Source organism: Tachysurus fulvidraco, chromosome 15, assembly GCF_022655615.1.
Source record: "Tachysurus fulvidraco isolate hzauxx_2018 chromosome 15, HZAU_PFXX_2.0, whole genome shotgun sequence".
Lineage (NCBI taxonomy): Eukaryota > Metazoa > Chordata > Actinopteri > Siluriformes > Bagridae > Tachysurus > Tachysurus fulvidraco.
In genome coordinates, this window is record NC_062532.1 from 8,617,412 (window position 1) to 8,638,931 (window position 21,520).

Sequence of the window (21,520 nt, forward strand, 5' to 3'; positions counted from 1 at the left end):
GGGTGGAGCATGTGTGCGTCACAGTGTGCAAGGAGGTTGGTCCTCACAAGCGTCAAAGCAGAATGGCTTGCCACTGAGGACTGAACATACTAGAGCAGCTGAATGTCTCTTTTAGCCATTATGACTGTAATGCCAAATCAGCCACCCCAACCCCCATTTTACAAGGGGATAATAATACTTTTGTTGGATACAGGAGCAAGGCTTACATGGTTATATTGGGCTGGAGAATGAGTGAAGAGCAAGTGGGGCAGAGCTCTGGTACTATAACTATTATCAGTAATTATCACCATTTCATATTCTCTATAAGAGTCCCAGACTGCTCCCTTACACTTTTACCAATTCCAACCACTGCCAGCTATTTAGCTTGCAAACCACCACTGATATTTTGTAGTATTAGTGTCCCCAGTGCATTCCCATGTTAATCACAGTGGTCTTCATCGTGTTTGTGTTGGGAATCACAGGATCCTTAAATATGCCCAGTGCATCACTCACACGCCCTTTGAAGGTATTGATTGATCTACTAAACAGGTTTTTGAGAGTTGGAAAGAAACTAGAGTACCTTGTGGATACAGAAGGATATGTGAAACCCAGAAATCAGAGGTGAACTCTGTTAGATTGCTTTTCAATTACAGGTTTTAAACCTGGATATAAAAAAAATGAAATAAACACAGTGCAATATTAACTTGTAAAAAACAAAGTACAAACTTTATTATTCTGTCTTTACAAAGGCACATGCCTCTTTTCCCCCATTTTTTTCTTTAAAAAAAGAACAAAATATAACAGCTTTTCAACAACCAAATGGGACAGTGTGTCCAACAAAAAAAAGGAAGTGACAGATGAAAAGGGAGGGAAGGAGAGATCAGGAGGGGATGAGTCTAGAAACTTCAGAGACAGACATACCAAGCGTCAAGAAGGGTTCAACAGCTGTGTGGGTTGGACTCACAGCACCAAGGGCTTCACTTTTTACGAGATATCTTTATAAAAAAAAAAAAAAAAAATCTTAAGTGCTTTAGATCCGTTTTATACACTATTCGTTAAACCCCCAGTCACATACCTCTGACAGTCTCTTATATAGCTTTTTAACAGACATTATAAAATAGAAACCAGGAAAAAGCAGTGCCTGTGTGTGTGATATATATATATATTTCACACACACATCTCACATGCCCTGTTTCTCAGCAATCAGCACTGAAACCTGAATCTCAGTGTTCAGTTCAGGGCCAGAGAAAGCAAACATCTGACAGTAAGTGACAATTTGTTATATCACCAACAATTTGTTTCAGTCAAATTTATACACAAATTTGTCAAACCCATCCTATCAGCTTTTAAAGAGCCAAAAGAAAACTGAACATAGACCTTGTGAGAACATTCTGGAATGTTTGAAATAGTAACCCATATTTATGCCATAGTGCCATGGGAGGGGAAAATGGAATGGGGCAAAACTGGTCATTCGAATAATTTTGAGCCTCAGACAGTTTCTCCAAAACAGATTAAAGCAAACTACTGTCATCTCCCTACACACCTACATAGGATGTCTTGCAAACTGCAATCCTTTTCTGCTCCTTCTCCAAACATTTGGATGTTTCAGATTGCCCTTCATACCATACAGCTGCAATTAGATGGGCAAATTGCCAGATTATCACTCATGTACATAGGAATCTCTCTTTGTACATATAATAAAGCACAAAGATGAAGAAAAAAAAAATTCCAACAAGCAGAGGCAATCACTGAATGCATAGAGCAAGTGTGTAGGTCCAACCCCTACCAAAAAAACCCTACCAAACTTCAGTGCAGCTTTTTACCAACATTACAGAAAAGTTACAGAAAAGACCGAAACAAAATTAAGGACAGACATAATCTAAATTCCAGAAAGGGGCAATACAAGCAAATGGCTGTTGAGTGAGCTGCATAGAGTGCTTATTTGTTTTGAGAAATCTGCAAGTGCTACTGCCAACTTTTCATGATTAGAGACTGACCCTCAGGCAAATAGATGATGCCAGCACAGTATGTATGATGCTAGCAGAACCACACACAAGGCAAATACATCTCTCTGCAGAACACCAACTTAGCTTATTAAAATTTTATTTACATTATTTAAAAAAAAAAAAAAAAAAAAGGCCAGCATTAGAAACAGTACTAAGAGTCTGATGTGGTTATATATGGGTTATATATTGGGTTGCCTGCATGTGTTTATTGTACTGGGAACCCAGCCCAGCTGAGTGTGATTGACACCAAGTGCACATTCCACCAAGACCCTCCAAATACCTATTACAAAGTGCACAAAGCAGTAATATGTATGCTTCATGCATTGGGCACCACTAATTTCATTTCCTCTAATAATTAAAAGCCAAAGGAATTGTACATTTGGCTTCTGAAGTCAGGTAAGCTCAGAGTGGTGCTTTAGAGCCTCACTAGGTAAGAAGGGAGAACTGGGGGATGTTTTGACTGTCTGTTTAATATTTTAATCACATAAAAAGTATGACAGGTACAAATTTTTATGGAGAAATGGGGAGAGTATAAGTTAGAGACAATAAGGCCGAAGAACCTCTTCAATTAAGAGAAGAGCAGCAGAGAGTGGGTGAACATAGACGAAAAGCCATGGGAGCTGATTGAGGCCTATTGAAAATGTATGAATGGAAAAAAAAGAAGAGTATGTGAGTGAGATGGTAGGTCTGCAATTTAGATGTGGCTTTTTTGTTCATTGAATGTTTGACTAATCCATTTCCTACCCTATGGGTTTGTATGCCTATATGAAAAAGAGATAATGAGAGGGCATGAGAGAGTCTGTAGGAGGCCCCTCCATATGGCCACCCAGTTTGCCTGGTGGAGTTAACAGTCCTCAGAACCTTCATTGTCAGAGGCAGTGTCTGAGTCTGCGGCATCATTCAAGGTGCGGCCCGGAGTAACTATGACTGCCCGACGCTGCTCTTCTTCAGGCACACCAATCTTCTCTTGTGTGCCCTCAATGTGCTGAATAGCCTAAGGATTACACAAAAAAAATTAAATGGAGAAAGTATAGCCAAAACAGTGAGCTACACAATTCCGGATTATGCCTGATTTTGCTCCCAAACCACTATTCCAAATAGAGGGCTGTTAGTTTGACCATTGACATACCATTTCAAAAAAGTGTGTTCACAGGTTGTCTTGTGTTGAAGGCACTTTACCTGAACTATGGTGTCCAAGTTCTGTCGTGATGTTGAGGCTGTGTTAATTACAGAGGCAGGGCCCATCGTTACCACTGTGACATGATGGGGAGGAGGTGGCAACGTTGGGGCAGGAACAATAACAGTGGTGTGATGGGTGGGGGCGGATGGTGTGACTGGGGAATATACCTAGGGGTGGGGGCACATTGATGAGAAGATTACTGCAGAGCAAAAACACAATGTCTCAGTTTACAGAAAATGTATGCAATGCAAAATATTATGCAATAAATTATCAACGAAAAACATCCTATGGCAGTGAAAATGTTGTACACTAATCACCAAATCCACTCTAATAAACAAAATGAGCACTCATTAATGACAATTATGCAATACATATCAAGAAGGCAAATTAGTTTTTTGGTCTGTGTGTTGTAAAATAAATCAGTATGCTCCATTTTTCTATTCTTATTTGGTTGCTATTTATTTAAATGTTCAACTATTCACTATGCCTGAAATAACAAGGAAATACACTACTGTGCAATAGTTTTAAGCATGTGTGAAGAAATGCTGTAATGAAATAATGATTTCAAAAATACAATTGCGTTTAATGAGTTTAAAAAAAATTGCTCAAACAGAATAAAAACCTAAATCATTGTGTGTGGCTACCCTTTGGCTTCAAACCAGTGCTCAGCATAAATGGGTACATCCTAGTTAAAAAATAACATTTTAAACAATATCTCAACAAACCATTTCCAAAATGTTTAAGTTTAATATAACATCTGTTTAACTTATAACATGAAGTTAAGGTTAATTATATGACTTGAGAACAAAATGTTCAGTTTTACACAAATTAGGGTTCTGAAGAGAGAAGTTGCGCATCACTCTCCATCTTGCATTCAGTCTCTAAAAGAGGTCATTCTTGAAGAACCAAAAAGAGAGATGTTGCAAAATGTCACCAGCTTGTTCATTCCATGCTTAGAAGACTTGCTGCGGTCATTAAAAATGAGGGAGGCCATACAACATACTAGATGTAGTAGTTTTTGTTTTGAGGTGTACAACATTTTGCATCACCCTAATTTGAGTCAAATTGAAAACTGTGTAATCTAAGTTATTATAAACCTTACTTTCATGTTATAAGTTATACAGATGTTATATTAAAATTAGTCCTGTCAATATTTTGGAAATTGTATTTGTGTTCATTGAGATATTGTGTAAAGTGTTACTTTTCTAAGGGGGTGTACTTATTTATGCTGAGCACTGTACATACTGCATATTACTATGTTCCACAATCTTTTTTGTGCATAAGTGTAAAAGAAAGTGTATTGGTTGTGTATGCGTTCATGTCTGACCTGTGTACTGCGAGCAGGATTGCTCTCTCTCTCCAGCTGTTCTTGCTGTTGCAGGCGAAGCAGAGCCTGCGTCTGCACATGCTGTTCCTGCACCTGCTGGGCGATTACCTTTAGTTTCTCAGGGTATAGGTGGGCATCCAGAGAGCGAATCTATTACACAAACACACACTTTAAACACAGGGCCAGTCGAGAAATTTGATTAAGAACCAAGGTGCAATATTATTTTGAACCACCATAAACAGGATTCTAAAATAAAGTAAGCAGTACAGTACAGCTAAATTTTCAACCAGACTATATTCTGTAGTATATTGCAGTAACAAATCTTGTGTCATAATATTCATTACCCAAGTATTAGTGTTTAAATTTATTTGCTTTTCTTGCCAGGGCACAAGTATACCAAACAGAGTTAAATAAAGTTACTACAGAACACAGAGTGTTTAAAATGGCAAGAATTTGTGAACATTGTATAACCAATGTCTTGCTACAAACACATTTCTGGTATCTTATGTAGTTTTAAGTGTTCCTGGTGAAAAATGTCTGTTTTTCCTGAAACTAATTATTGACAAAAATATTTTATATATCATTAAATTATTTTAAACTGAGTATTCTTCTGGTTTAAAATAATTTTGTGCAGAAATCTGGAGTTAAAAGTTACTGACATTTACTGTGTCAGCTTGCAATATACCAAGACAACCCTCACCTGTTCCTCCAGCATCATGCGCACTGAGCGTTCTTTTTCCAGCTGCTGCCGGAGTTCAATCATTTCTCGCCGCAGATCCTCCACCTTCTCCTCCTCCATAATATCTGGAGAGCCTATTCCTTCATCCTTCTCTTCTGCACGCCTTCTCTTGGGGGATGAGCCACTAAACTCCTGTGAATGTAGAAAGGGTAAAAGTGAAAATGATTTAAAGGCAGTCAATGTTATTAAATATTTAAGATACAGAACCAATTAAGGCAGATTAAAACCTCAGAGTATTTTATTAAGAACACTTTATTTTATTAGGAATATTTGTACACATTCAAACAATTATCTAAACAGCCTATGAGGTAACAGCAATACCATGCATAAGATTATGCATATATAGGTCAGCAGCTTCAGGAATGTCCATATCAACCATCAGAATTGTGTGATCAGTGATTATCTATCTATCTATCTATCTATCTATCTATCTATCTATCCATCTATCTATCCATCTATCTATCCATCTATCTATCCATCTATCTATCTATTTAAAGAGTGGCAGTGTCAAGCAGACTCATTTTAATATTTCTATAACTTCTGATCTCCTGGGATGCACAATATTCTCTGGTGTTTGTGGTGCATTAAAAGACAATACATATAATAATAACCAGTAGTTTTGCAGACAGAATCACTTTATTTATAGAGAGGTTACAGGAGACTATCCAGCCTAACAAAACTTGGGGTAAATGCTCTGTACAAGTGTGGTGAACAGAAAGGATGCACGGGATGTACTATGAGGCGAATGAGCTACAACAGCAGACCACATTATTGGTTTCTTTTGGTCAGTCAAGAACGGAAAGCTGAGGCTGAAGTGGGCACAGGCTCACCAAAACAGGAGAAGACTGAAAATTATAGCTAGACCCAGCTGGACATGGACCCCCAACATGCTGTGTGTCAACAGTACAGTTATTAGAGGTCAGTGTAATGGTGTGGGGAATTTTTTCTTGGCAGACTATGAGCCCATTAATACAAATCACTGCTGGAATGCCTCAGCCTATAGGAGTATTGTTGCTGACCATCTGCATCCCTTCATCCAAATCTTCTAATGGCTACTTTCAACATGGTAATATCTCATGACACAAAGCAAGTAGCCTGCAGTTGAAATGAGACAATGGAGTCTGGCTTTCCTAGTCACTGGATCTGAATCCAAAAGATTTGGATCAGCACTTATGTACGTCGCTCTGGATAAGGGCGTCTGCCAAATGCTGCAACTGTAAATGTAAATGAAAGAGATTCACAGAATGAAATTGCCCCCGAAATATATATGCAGGAATTGTATATTTGAATCAGGTAAACATGGAGCACAATCACAAAGGAATGGTTGCCACCATCTTGTTGAATCCATGCTATGAAGATTTTAGGCTGTTTTGAAAGCCAATTCAACTTAGCTTTCAAAATTCTAATTGGGTACTAATATAGAGTTCCTAATAAAGTAATTTGAGTGTGTATCACCTATATTAATTGTGTCCTGCAAAATGCATCTTTGGTCCTAAAATGTAACTTAAAATATATAATACTATATGTAATAACTGTGTGGAAGTACACACTGAACAGCAGATATAATTCCACAATAGTTCCATTGGCATACACAGAAAAAAAACCCAAAACAACTTGGCTACAGCATGTTATGAAGGGGGATACAGGTGCATTTCAATAAATTAGAATGTCATGGAAAAGTTCATTTATTTCGGTAATTCAACTCAAATAGTGAAACTCGTGTATTATATAAATTCAGTTCACACAGACTGAAGTAGTTTAAGTCTTTGGTATGTTTAATTTGATGAATTTGGCTCACATTTAACAAAAACCCACCACTTCAAAAGATTTGAATATGGTGACAATCAGCTAATCAACTCAAAACACCTGCAAAGGTTTCTTAATTTGGTTCACTAGGCTACACAATCATGGGGAAGACTGCTGAAATGACAGTTGTCCAGAAGACAATCATTGACACCCCTCACAAGGAGGGAAAGCCACAAACATTCATTGCCAAAAAAGCTGGCTGTTCACAGAGTGCTGTATCCAAGCATGCTAACAAAATTGAGTGGAAGGAAAAGTGTGGAAGAAAAATAAGCACAACCAACCAAGAGAACTGCAGCATCGAGAGGCTCGTTAAGCAAAATTGATTAAAAAATTTGGATGAACTTCACGATGAACTGAGGCTGGGGTCAAGGCATCAAGAGCCACCACACACAGACGTGTCAAGGAATTTGGCTAAAGTTGTAATATATTGCTCTTGTTAAGCCACTCCTGAACCACAGATAATGTCAGGGGCATCTTAGCTGGGCTAAGGAGTAGAAGATCTGGACTGTTTCCTAGTGGTCCAAAGTCCTTTATTCAGATGAGAGCAAGTTGTGTATTTCATTTGGAAACCAAGGCCCTAGAGTCTGGAGGAAAGGTGGAGAAGCTCAGAGCCCAAGTTGCTTGAAGTCCAGTGTTAAGATTCCAGAGTCTGTGATGATTTGGGGTGCAATGTCATCCTTGTTGTTGGTCCACTGTGTTTTTTGAAAACCAAAATCACTGCACCAGTTAACCGAAAAAATTTAGAGCACTTCATGCTATAATCTGCTGACTAGGTTTTTAAAGATGCTGATTTCATATTCCAGGAGGATTTGGCACCTGCCCACACAGCCAAAAGCACCATGGGGTATTGTCAAGAGGAAAATGAGAAACAAGAGACCAAAAAAATGCAGATGAGCTGAAGACCACCGTCAAAGAAACCTGGGCTTCTGTACCACCTCAGCAGTGCCACAGACTGATCACCTCCATGCCATGCCAAATTGAGGCAGTAATTAATTCAAATGGAGCCCCAACCAAGTATTGAGTACATAAACAGTAAATGAATACTTTCCAGAAGCCCAAAAACTCACTAAAAATGTTTTTTTTTTAATTGGTCTTATGAAGTATTCTATTTTTTTGAGATAGTGAATTGGTGGGTTTTTGTTAAAAAATGTGAGCCAAAATCATCACATTTAAAATGACCAAAGACTTAAACTACTTCAGTCTGAGTGTACTGAATTTATATAATACACAAGTTTCACTATTTGATTTGAATTACTGAAATAAATTAACTTTTCCATGACATTCCTATTTATTAAGATTCACCTGCATGTTTATTATTTTGTCAGGAAATTATGTAAATGGAGATAAATCAACTGTCCAGTCTGAGTGTGTAGCCTCAGATTCTTGATCTTAGCTGACAGAAGTGGAACCTTATCTTGTCTTCTGCTGTTGAAGCGCATCCACCTCAAGGTTTGGTGCTATGTTTTTCTACACACCACAGTAGTGTGTTATGAGTTACTATGGACTTCCTATCAGCTAAGACCAGTCTGGTCATTCTCCTCTGATCTCTCTCATCACCAATGTGTGGCAGCCTGAAAAGCCTCTGTCCATAGAATGTTTGTTTTTCCACGGCCTTCTGTGTAAACGCTAGAAACTGTTGTGTGACAAATCCCAGGAATTTAACAGTTTCTTAAATATTCAAACCTCTGGCACTGGCAGCCATGACTTGATTACATAGAGATAATACACAAGAACAGATCACACAAATTGTTTCTTGTGATAGACAGAAGTTAAAACAGTTTGCCAAAGCTCACCTGGATGAATCGCTTAAGCTGCGTGTTTTGCTGCAGTAGCCGTGTCTTTTCCTGTTCCAAAGAGAATATGTATTCGGCAGTCTGCTGTAAGATTGCAGCCTAGAAGTCAAGAAAATCAAAGGATCAAAAAACACCAACTTTGACACTGGCATAATTGGCATTATCCAAGCTGACCAATGCCAATATGAACACTGGAAGATAAAGTCTCTGAAATCGATAGTAAAAGAAATCGAAATAGCAGTTTCTATATAAAACAAATGGATAGGATAAATACAATAAATGCAATAAATACAATTCAACTAGCACAGAATGAACATGACTTATCATATAACCTGCTAATGCCAATGCTTCATTCAAAAACAAACAAACAAACAAATGAACTAACAAAAAAAAAAAGTTTGTATTACTGACATTTACTGCGTTTTTCTGGCACCATCACGTTAACAGCAGATCCTTAAAACTGTGCAAGGTGTTAGGTGGAGCATCCATAGATGGGACTTCAGATTAAGAGATGGGGAATGTTCCTTAAACTATTTTGAAAACTTTTTGCAGTACGGCAGGGTGTATACTCTTGCAATTGAGGGGTGTGTGTGGTCTCTAACAACCTTGATGGGGCATTGGTAAATGAATCATAATACACCTTTCAAAGAAGACTTTAGGAGCAGAAACAGGTTATACAAGATGTAAACCACTTTGCAGTAAATATCTGGATGGGCAGATAAGTTGCAAAGAAACAGATGAGTCACAAAAGTTCTGGGACCAAAATGAACCTCTACCAAAATGAACAGAAGAAAAAAAATTGCTCATGATCCAGATGATCACTGATCGAAGATGTTGGAGACACGATCATGGCTTGGGCTTACTGGCTGCTACATGAATTTTGCTCACCAATCTCGATTAATGTGAATTCAATTTGGCTACTGCAAACAAGACTTACAAGTCCACCACAATCTGTCTGCTAACTTACAGAGAAATACATCCAATCTTATTGGCATACACTGCCAACACAACAAAGGACTGGGAAAAGAAGTGGAAATGTTAAGACAGGCCAAATCAATCACCAGCCCAGTTGAACTCAGACAGCAACTGAATTAAGCTGAGGCTGAAGGTGCATGTTTGCTTCTAATATTTTATTGTTACTATAGAAGCAGTTATACATAGGGACTTGTATGGCAAACACCCCACTAAATCTAAGACTAAAAACACACAGATTTTCAAAATGTCATGTTCAACAAACTAAAGTATATAATCATTAATCTGGTCATGTTATTTTAACATTTATGGAAGAAATCTCGGGTGTAAACACGTTACAATTTATCAGCACTGAAGGACGTCTCATCCAATCGGGTGAGAGGAACACAGAAAAAACAGCAAAGCTATTGAGGGAATGTCTGTTCATTATGGCCAAGTAAGAACAGGAACTAGCTTGTCTCTAAGACGTCCCACAACGTTAAATGTAACTATAAAAATGCTAAAAATGTGACATTTTATACATTATCCAAATAAACATCACGATGGTTTGAAAATTTGGCATAGAAAATTGGTTACAGTTTTTGGCAAATGCTCAAACAATTACAATATTTATTTTATTAAATGTACTATGTTGGTTAAATCCATTTCTTAATTGTTTAAATTGGTCTTGTTTCATTGGCAAAATATGTCTAGATTAGAATCCAGTAATCTTATGATTATCCAAATCAACTGTACACCACCTATTATTAAACACAGCAGCATTCATTACATTAAAATAATAGAAGTTAACATCTGTATTTCTCCACTTTTATTGTAAAAGGTTTTACTGCAGCATATTTTTTAGAGAAAGTTACTCACTTTGCTCAACTTCTCTCCATCACTATGTGGGATGAGTGTTTTGAGTGACTGAAAACCAGCGTTGATGCTCTGCATGCGCCTGCGCTCGTTGCTGTTAGCAATTTCCCTGCGAATGCGTCTTTCTTGGTCCCGTGCTGTCTCTGGTGTCAGCGGGATGTTCGCTAAACTGGAGGGAATAACAATAGTTCATCCTGTGACAATTACAAAATCACAGGTGAATAACATTTCTGAGATAATTAGCACAACAGCACTTAAAATTATTTAGAAATATTCTCATAATCATCTTAAATATGGACATATATTTAAACATTTCCTGTGATTTTGAAAATGACCACATAAGCAAAATATTTTCCTAAGATTTTGCCACATGTGGGTCTGTTTATTAAATCACCCATCTAAGTTAACTACATGTATACAAGTGCATTTAAAATCACCTAAAATGGGCTACTCATGGTTCACTCATCATGGATAAAAAGTATAAGTGATCAATGGAAAACATTATTAGTCCTAATAAGACATTAGTTATTACATTTTATTAGACAGAAGGTGAAAACCAATTTGTCATGTTTATCACCAAGATAAGCACTTGCTTGCAGTGTAAGCACTGCTTATTCTGCTTAGTAACTAAATCAAAGGGGAGACAAAGGGGAAGTCCTTCAATTAACTTTCATCTCTATCATATTTTGAGATTTCTCATAAAACATGCACCAACACAGATACTGCACATGCTTTGTCCATATATCCTTAGATCCTAAGCAGCACCAAATACACCAACTACGCAAAAAAAGTTTATCCAATGACTTCATTTAAAGCCCTAAGGCTGTGTAACACTATTGAACTCACATGTACAATGGTAACTTAGCCATACAAAGTAATACAAAGTATTCTCACGGTGGGTTTTGGCGACTGTTTGTAAAGATTAAATCATGATGAATAATCAATCATGACCAACAGCAAGGCTACACAATTTCTAATTTGATTATTATGAGAATAATGATTATTTGTTCAGGATTATATTATTATATGACAGTCACTCATTTTCAGTTTATCCATATGAAGGTTGCAGAAAACCAGACACTTGCAAGAACACTAGGTGTGTAGCACCCATTCATATCTAGGAGCAATTTACAGTAACCCTGACAGTAACCTTGGATCAGGAAAGAAAAGATTTTTTTGTGAATTGTGTAGAGGTAAGTAAATACAAGTAATACTTAAGTAAACCTGTACACAAGAAAATCAAACATTCAATTTACTAAACCCACAATTCCTTTCTAAAGAGCGCTAAAGACCACGCGGCACTATAGAGTAAACATTCTGGTGGACATGAACATTTAGTCATTATAGGGAACTGCAATAATGTGCGAATGCACATTATGTAAATAACTTATGCACTTAAAATTGTGTGAAAATACTTCAAATTAGAAACACCACTAATTCTAAAAGAATTAAAAACCAAAAAAAACCTCAATCACTGACGATGAAAAGCCTTGACTTGGAAGAACTGAACGACAATTTCTATCAATGTTAGAAACGTTAAAAAGTTTTCTCTTGCAGTTTAAACAACTCCAATGCTGTGAATAAGAATTTGAAGAGCACTACATTTCCCAGAAGGCTCGTCGGCACCACCACAGGCCGCCCCGCCTCCCTCTTAATATCAGGCTGCAGACGCATTGACGGGCCTTTTGCTCTACACACACCCCCTTATAAAAGAAGCCTTATTAATTTATGAATGCACTACTCACTAGCGTGATTGCTTTCACAATCTAGACGTAAAAACTAGAGAATGTGTTCAGTATACGTTTTAACCCTTATACAATCACGTGTAACCCTACAAATCCCAGCCCTCCGCCATTACAACAAAGCTTCTCTAACAGCTTCCTCTCCGCTTGTCCATGCGGCAGCATGGCAGAGCTACGGGAATAAAGGCACAGTCCGAGCACAGAAAGCGCGCTCTCCCGCCAAATTGTTGCACTTTTAGAAGCACAAACGCGTTCCAGTTTATAAAACTATAGTCCCACAGAATCCGTGGTTTAATAGATTTTTCCGTTTGACGAGCTGAGAGTTAGACGACGGCGAATCCTCGCTGTAGCACAAGCCACAAGCATGGCCGCACTGCCCACAATAACTTTAGCCCGCTCTTTAACCCAACAAACACCGCGTGCAGCAGCGCGATGTTCGGCCTCAACTTTCAAAAATGATCAATTACCCTCTATATCGTTTTCTTAAAACCTACAAATCAGAAAATCATCCGAAACGTTCAAACCCGCTTAAAACCAGCCCATTGATTTGGAATCGCCTTGCAGCAGAGCAGCGGCGTGGTGTGCAGGGAACCACGTGGTTTGTGTTTGTTACATACAAAATGTGAGGATTTACGAGCATTATGTGCAAAGTAGCATTAGTTTAAAATCAGTAGTTTAAAAACTGTAACCCTGACAGCGATTTAACGTTAGAAAGGTGGTCTTTGTGCTATTTTCCTTCTGACTCCGTGCACACAATAACACGGCGATCACATCAAGCATGTTGCCTTGTGACTGCTCCGCGGCGACAGAACAACAAATCGTGCTCGCTTAATTATCACAGAATAGAAAGTTTAAAACGTGTGCCTACATACCTACACAAGCCCCCTATGACTTCTTTTTCCGTTTTCCTAAAATGTTGCAAGGAGGGCACCTTCTGAGCTGGTACCATGAAATACTCCATGCTTTCCTCTCCAGCTTTGACTCCGCGTCTCCTCAACACGTCGCTTGTTATGAATCGTCGCTCTTTTCTACGTTGTATTCGCGAGCAATTGCGCATTTAATAAAAACAATCTAGACTACAGGACTGAATTTTGCCGTTGTTTGCATACGAAAGCAACGTCTGCTGAGGCTGAAGAGTTGTAATGATACTCTACTTCCAGCTGATGGGGTTCCCTCGTAGTGTGTGGCGCTCTTTCTCTGTGTCTGTCTCCCTCCCCCTGTGTCTCTCCCTCCCTCTGCATGTACGTGTGTGTGTGTTTGCAGCTGATCGGGTGTCTTTCAAGGCGGGAAACAGCTGGTAGGAATCAGGCAGCGCTACAAAAACGCCGTGTTTTACGAAGCTCAATTTCCAATGTAAACAAATCACTCTTTAAGCTCTACCATGTAGCTTAGCAACTTCAGCTTCTTACATATAGCACTTACATTTTACTATACAGCGAATCAATCGTTATGTCTTATTTGTGTTAACTGTAAAAAAAAATATATATATTTGAAGCGCATTTATTTAATATAAAACTAAATATTATAGATATATTATTTATAGTGTATACTAAATGAAACATTTCATCGTCACGAGCGCGCTTACATCTCTGTACAGTAGTGAAGTGTGCACGAGCTCAGCTGACGAGTTTGGCAGCGCTGAACAAAAACAGTAACAAGCGCGAGGGAGGGAGGCGCTTACACACGCGCGCGCCCTCGTGCTCAATTCGTACACCATTTTGCTTGTGTGAAGAAAGGAAGAGGAGGAACAGAACAGCTCCCGAATCCGCTGCCACTCCCGATGTGTAAAAGCAACTTTAGTAAACTCCACTGCACACGTTCTGAAGGAACAAAATGGGAGCGGGTTTGGAGAAGCCGGAAGTGTTTTCATGTATCACTTGATGTACTAAATACCAGCGTTATTACTACCCGTGAACTGTTTTTAACGCTTTATAGCCAACGCAGTGTCCAGCATTTGGTTAAAAGTCTATCTGAAATGTGTTAAAAAGGTCTAGCGACTGACATTATGTGCTGACGTGGTTTGGGTGTTAGACACAATGTGTGAATTTACCCGTATAATATGCGAACATTAGTTTAATATTGTTAGCAATAATACCGGATACATTTTAGTGTCAATTGTAACTTGTTCCACATTAGGCCAACATATTTTTAAATGAGAGAAAGGCTATAAAAGACAAAACCCATAACTGGTACAGAATGAACCAGCTAAAGGTAACTGGACCCAGATTGGTTAAAGGCATCCCAAAGTCCAACTGAATACTATATATTATTTTAAAAAATACATATTTCTGCTATATACCAAACATAGACATAGGACATTTAATTTTTTATTTTAAAAAAATCGTATAAAATCTGATTCAGTTCAGATTTGCTATTCACCACCGATTCATTGATTCAGTCAGGAGTGGTCAGCCTAGATAAATAAACAATCATCAGTGCACAGATTTTTGGGTTTGTAAATCATACTGCGAATCAAATGTTCCTTTTTGCACTGGTCTACAAAGAACAGGTAACAGAAAAAATCTGTCAAAAACAAATTCAGTGTATCTTGGCCATAGATTCTACATGTCTCTGTAACTGTAAAGAAGTGATTAAACCTCATTCATCCAAACATTCCCCACTTGGGGTTCTGATGATGTTGCTGGAGAAGGTTTTTCAGTCCAGAATCTTCCAGTTTTCAGGTAGGTAACAGCAGAGCCATAGACTGGATCATTTTCATAATAATGTTTGGCTTCACTAAGTGCAACTCACTTTCTGGGACAGCACACTAGTCAACAAACAAGTTGTCCAGACAGCACATCTGTTGGCAGAGGCTCAGCGAGACATGGCAACCTCTGCCATTGCACCTGTGGATACGGCCGACCCCCTGGAGTGAAGTGCAGGTTGAGGACTAAGACCATGGAGTCCAGCAATCACTGCTGTATGCAAGAATCTCTAGTACACAGTCCTTCTATTCACACAGATGAAAATAGTTAAACAAATGATCTGCGTCCCCTCATTTTGACTGGATGACACCTTGGTTCCTAGAGTATTAGCCTTAAACCTGGGACTGCTATGCAGCATAAAGTATACACTCAGTCTACACTCAGAGACAAATAAATCCTTTATTGAGATGTGTTCTAGAAAACATTTGGTTTTGCCTCTCTGGTTTTGTGAGCTGGCAGCCATGCACACATACATATGAAGGAACCCAAGTGATGTTCACCAACTTAAGTAGTTGCATAAATAAGTAGCTTTACTGACAGATTTTCGTTATTTGAAAGATATATTTTAAATTTTCAATTGAATTTATTTATTTAACACTTTTAACAGTAGACATTGTCTAAAAGCAGCTTTATTGAAGTATAGAAATAGAATAAAAATCGTGAAGTTTAAAATAAAATGACTATTTATCTCTAAAAATCTACCCCTAACATTTATCCCCAATGAGCAAGCCTGCGGCGACAGTAGCAGTGAAAAACTCCCTGTGATGATATAAGGAAGTAACCTTGAGAGAAACTAGGCTCGGAAAGGAGCCCATCCTCATTTGGGTGACATTCTACTGTAAAGAATGTAAATGTAATTAATGTTCTATCTACAATGGTTTGTAGTCACACTTATATAATATTTACTTAGAAAACCACGAAATCAAAGGCCATGCACCAATGAATGAATGATAGAGTTTCCGGCATTTTTGTTTCACTCAACACACACTGCCAAAGTGTACTGCTTCTAGGTTCAGCAAAAAAAGATTTATGAGATTTATAACCTATATTTGCACCTCACATTATTATTATTATTATTATTATTATTATTATTATTATTATTATTATTATTATTATTATTATTATTATTATTATTGTGTACCAACTATGTTTAGGGCCTTGTCCACACCAATATGGCTGAATATATAAAAATAATGGGAACAGATAGTTTTAAAATAAATTTACGAAAACAGAGTTATGATGTCAGTGAGCCAACTGCACTTTTATGATTTTTTTTACCAGCATATACTTACATACATTTACTTGCATTTATTCTTGGTACACAATGAAGTTACCCCATGTTCAGTTAGATGCATTTCTCTGTTTATTGGTAGACAGAAAGTTTCTGTAGACTTCTGAAACCATAACACTACTTTAACCAGCTTGACCAATAAGCTTGTATATTTTGGATTATTAGCGGTTGACCTCTTTCTCCACACTTTGACCTTTCCATCACTTGGGAAAATCTTGGTTCTTGCATTTTCATGTATTTTCATACTGCCAATGAGTGGTTTGCACCTCATGGTGTAACCTCTATATTATTACTCTTGAAGCCTTTTTCAAGCAGTATATTGCAGTACTTTCAGCACTTCCCTGTGGATGTTGTTGATAATGTCACTGAAAGTTGTTTTTGGGATATTTTTCCACAATGTTACTGTGCTCAACTGCTCTATTTCTTGACTGACCTATTCAGTGTCTAGTATGTCAGTTGTTTCATACTTTTCATGGACATTGTTGTAATGACTCTGCCCAATGTTTATGCAATGGCTATGATAAGTTTTGCTGCATTTCTCTGCATCAATATGGCTTGCCATAAACAGCAAGCTGATCTTTTTATGAAAAAATGCAGCCTTCACAGGTAATAACAAACATCTGTGAGCTGCATGTTCATAGATTTTATTTATTTAGTGTTTATAGGCATATATAGAGTGGTCCCAAGGATCCCTCATGTCTGTGTGTCACCTTCTGGCTCCTTTAGTTATGCTGTCATAGATAGTCTGAGTTCCTGCTTTCACTCTGCAAACAATGTACTGTACATTGTCCTTAACCATTATGTGATCATTACACATTTACAGCATATGGCAGACGCCATAATCCAGAGCGACATATAAAAGTGGTTTAAAGGCTCTAACGATGAAAACATTAACACTGGTTAGAAACAAATTCATTTAGGATACCGCCAACCTAAAACTGTTAAGGTTTTTTTTATTAATATATTTTTTAAACATACACATAAACAAGGGGAAAAAGTGCTAGTTCAAGTGTTTCAGAAACAGGTAGGTCTTCACTCACCATTTAACAATGTTTGGACATCAGCTGTTCAGACATCTAAGGGAAGTTCATTTTGAACACCTCAGTGCCAGTACAGAAAAGAGTCTTGCTGTATACCTACTCTTACCCTGAGAGATGGTGGGACCAGTTGAGCAGTGCTAGCATATCTGAGGGAGCGAGGTGCAGTGTGAGGAGTGAAATGATCACCTAATATATACCCAATATTCTGTTTCTCTCTGTCACTTAACTTGCTAATCATGAGATTCCAGTGTTCCTGGCCCCTTCTGCTTTCCATACCTACCTAATCCATTCTGATGCCCTACTTCTGTTTGGAGGCTCACCACTTGGAGGCTGCTGACTGCTGCATCTCTGGAAAATTGTCCTTAGTGTGTGATTGCGTGAGTGAATGAGAGAGTGTGTGTGCTCTGCGATGGGTTGGCACTCCGTCCAGGGTGTATCCTGCCTTGATGCCCGATGATCCCTGAGATAGGCACTGTGACCAGAGCTAGTTCGGATAAGCGGTAGAAAATGAATGAATGAATAAATGTTCCAATATTTGTGAGCACTTTAAAATGAGTGGGTTCATACAAAAGGTGCCAGATTAAAAGTTATTTAAGACATCTAAATATCATGTAGATTTCAGGGATTAAACAATAGTATTATGTTCTGTCATCTCATATTTTGATTCTGAACCCAAATTTCTCCATTGTATCCAGTTCATATGTACACTTAATAAATATAATTAAGTTCCACTCTTGTACCTTTGTACTACTTGAAGCTATTTCTATTAAATGAATATTAACATCCTGTCAAAAGCACATGATATATAAATGCACACTATAGCTAGACATTTTACTATTCTCTTAAAATACATTTAAGATGCATTTCATTATATTTCCTTGTGTGTGGAATTTGTATGTTCTTCTTATGCATTAGGGGTTTCCTCTGGCAAATTTGGTTTACTCTGTCAGTCCAAAGTCATGTGCTATAGGCTGATTGATATCGCTAAATTGTCTGTGGTGTGTGTGATGGTGCCACTTTGTGCCTTGATAGGCTCCAGGCTCCCCATGATCCTGTGAGAGAAAATGGTTGCAAACATAGATGGATCAAGTATTTGAGAGATTGGTCAGAGAGAGGAAGAATTTTAGGCTACAGAAAACCAGTAAATCAGGTAAGGACTACAAGACCTGCTTATGTGTCAGCAACACAATGCAGAAAATCATGTAGATACATGTCAAGAGCATGATTTAATGTTCACCTCAAACCTCAATTCAAGTAGTTTTTTCCCAATTTTGTTGTTGCAAAATCATTACAGGAAAAAATAAATAAATAAATAAAAATAAAAATTTTAAATAGCAGCAATGAGAGCAAGGGAAACCTCACTGTGATGATATAAGGAAGAAGCCAGACTTAAAATAGAACCCAGCCTCATGAGTATTAGAACCAGATTCCTTCTGAAACTAACCGTGGCAACAGCAGTTCAAAACCACCTCCATGGTATAGGGAAGAGTTATACCCTTATTTTTCAGAAAGGGTACCTTACCAGAAGCAAGTGGCTTCTGGTATTGTCTGTTTTTTTTTAGAAACATGTAGGAAAGGGATCTATTATTCAAGCTGATCATTTTGAAGAAGAAATTTGTGATATTAAATTAGTCACTCAAATGAGAGTTAAACACTCACTTTCTGAAATCTTTAATTTGCAAATGAAATAATTCATTACTGCTGCATATTGACGGTGCAGTTTCTATTTTCATAGTTAATTTGGCTACAATATTAATAAAAAATCTAGGAAATAATTGTTACCTTCAATTAGGTTGGAGAGCAGCACTAAGAGATTTTCTGCAGCTGAAGAGGCTCTCGTTTCACCCTAATTAAAATACTTCCAATTTATTTTGATGACATTTTTGATCTAATATTCTAGTGGTCTGATTTAAGGTATATGCGTGATTGTAAATACCATGGTGCTGGTTATTCACTATAATAATTTTTATTATATATGTCTACATTATCTAGAGTGTTGCAAAATTTTGTTCTCGGAGGGTCTTCTAATGCAGTCTTTTAATGAATATTAAAATTAATATTAATGTCTAAAATGAATTTGCTTTGTCTATAGAAACTACTAGGTTTGAAATGATATCCAGAAATTCTTAGAGGAATTCAGAATATTTAGAATTCAATCATATATGTCTGTAAATAACAATTAGTTGAATCAACTCAGAAGGCTTATTTTTTGTGGCTGCAAATTTCATGTTCGTATAAAGGACCTCAAACATGTTGACCTTATACAATCCACTGTCCCACGTATATTATACATAGGTAAACTAGGTCACCTGTCAATATCGCATTGTCCATGATCTCATATTGCTCTTGACTTCATGACCAATACCCCAAGCATCCCATGGAAAAATTGTGATGATGATAACTATCAATTTCCTCTAATCCCCTTACCTGAAACCACTGTTAAACTTATACACAGCCTGTAAAACAGCATAATTCTTGTTTAACCACATATTCTGGTACCTTGTTTTAGAGGAAGAGATAGTGACCAAGGCATACAATTCACATTCCACATCTGGAAGAGCTTTATGGAAAAGATATGAGTGTCTATCAGCCTGATGCTGGGTAATCATTCCCAGTCCAAAGTCTGCATTTTGACTATGATCTCTGCTATACGATTTGTATTTGTTTGATGTTACCAGTTAATAAAAAGCATTATCTGGCAGTTTCCTCACAGAAACAGATATATTCTTTTCAATCCTTAAGAGAACCTGAACATCCTCATCTATGCTAACTCTATTTATTCCTCATGTCTTTCCCTCACTGCTACAGTCTCTAACGCATACAGTGTAGCTGGCCTCACTACTGTCTTGTACACCTTTCCTTTGATTGTGGCTGACACTTTGAGTCTTGCTGTCAAACAACACTTTTCTCCACCTACTCCAACCCACCTGCACTCGCTTCTTCACCTCTTTTCCACACTCCTTGTCTCACTGGATGGTTGACCACAAATACCTAAACTTCTGTACCTTCTTGAACTCAGCCCCCTGTAACCTTACTGTTCTACTTCCTTCGCTCTCATTCATACACATGTATTCTGTTTTACTATGACTGACTTTCATTCTTCTTCTTTCCAAAACAGACCACCTTTCCAGGTGTTCCCCCACCTGCTCTCTACCTTTACTACAGATCACATGTCATCCGCAAACATCATTGTCCATGGAGATTCCTGTCTGACTTCATTGGGCAATCTGACCAAACAAGCAAACAGGAAGGACCTCAAAGGCAATTCTTGATGTAGCCCCACCTCCACCTTGAACTCCTCTGTCTGACCTACAGCACATTTCACTACTGTCATTCTCCTCTCATCCATATTTTGAACTTTTCTGATGTAGTTTTTGCCACTCCTGACATCCTCATATAGTTTCATAGCTCTTCTCTCGGCACCCTGTCATACGTTTTCTCTAAATCTAGGAAGACAGAGTGCAGCTCATTCTGACCATCTTCATACTTCTCCATTGACATTCTCAGAGCAAAAATCGCATCAGGGCATGAAGCCATACTGCTGCTCACAAATATCCACTTATTTTCTTAGCCTAGCTTCACTGAGGTACTACTCTTTCCCATAGCTTCATTGTGTGGCTCATCAACTTTATACCACTGTGGATGCTTCAATTCTGCACATCACCCTTGTTCTTAAAGATCGGCTCTAGAACACTTCTTCTCCATTCCTCAGGCATCGCCAGTTGAACAATCTAGATATAATTCAACTCTTCCTCCCATCTTTCCCTCTAATTTTCCTCATCATCCTTAAAACACTCCATACTTCCATTTTCTCTGCACAATCTCCCTGCCTGTTAGTACCTTTTCATCTCTATCTTTAATCACCCTTATCTATTGCACATCTTTCCCTTCTTTATCTCTCTGTCTTGCTAATCTGTACACGTTCTTCTCACCCTCCCTTGTGTCTAATCTGGCATATAACTCATCGTATGCTTACTGTTTGGCCTTTGCCACTTCCTCTTCACTCTGTTCTACGATTCCTTGTGATCCTGTCTATTTTCCACAGTTCTTTACTTCCTCATTCCACAACCATTTTACCTTATCTT

At 37.9% G+C, this 21,520-nt stretch overlaps 1 protein-coding gene across 1 annotated transcript; it reads right to left on the reverse strand.

The window, feature by feature from the left end:
• Positions 1-678: 678 nt before the first annotated feature.
• tfap4 (transcription factor AP-4 (activating enhancer binding protein 4)) lies at positions 679-13,645 on the reverse strand. Its single transcript, XM_027141658.2, has 7 exons — positions 13,272-13,645; positions 10,661-10,826; positions 8,831-8,929; positions 5,193-5,363; positions 4,493-4,642; positions 3,165-3,332; positions 679-2,979 (listed from the first exon to the last, which is right to left on the reverse strand). The coding sequence occupies exons 1-7, from the start codon at positions 13,454-13,456 to the stop codon at positions 2,830-2,832; spliced, it is 1,089 nt and encodes a 362-aa protein (XP_026997459.1). The 5' UTR covers positions 13,457-13,645; the 3' UTR covers positions 679-2,829.
• Positions 13,646-21,520: the final 7,875 nt, after the last annotated feature.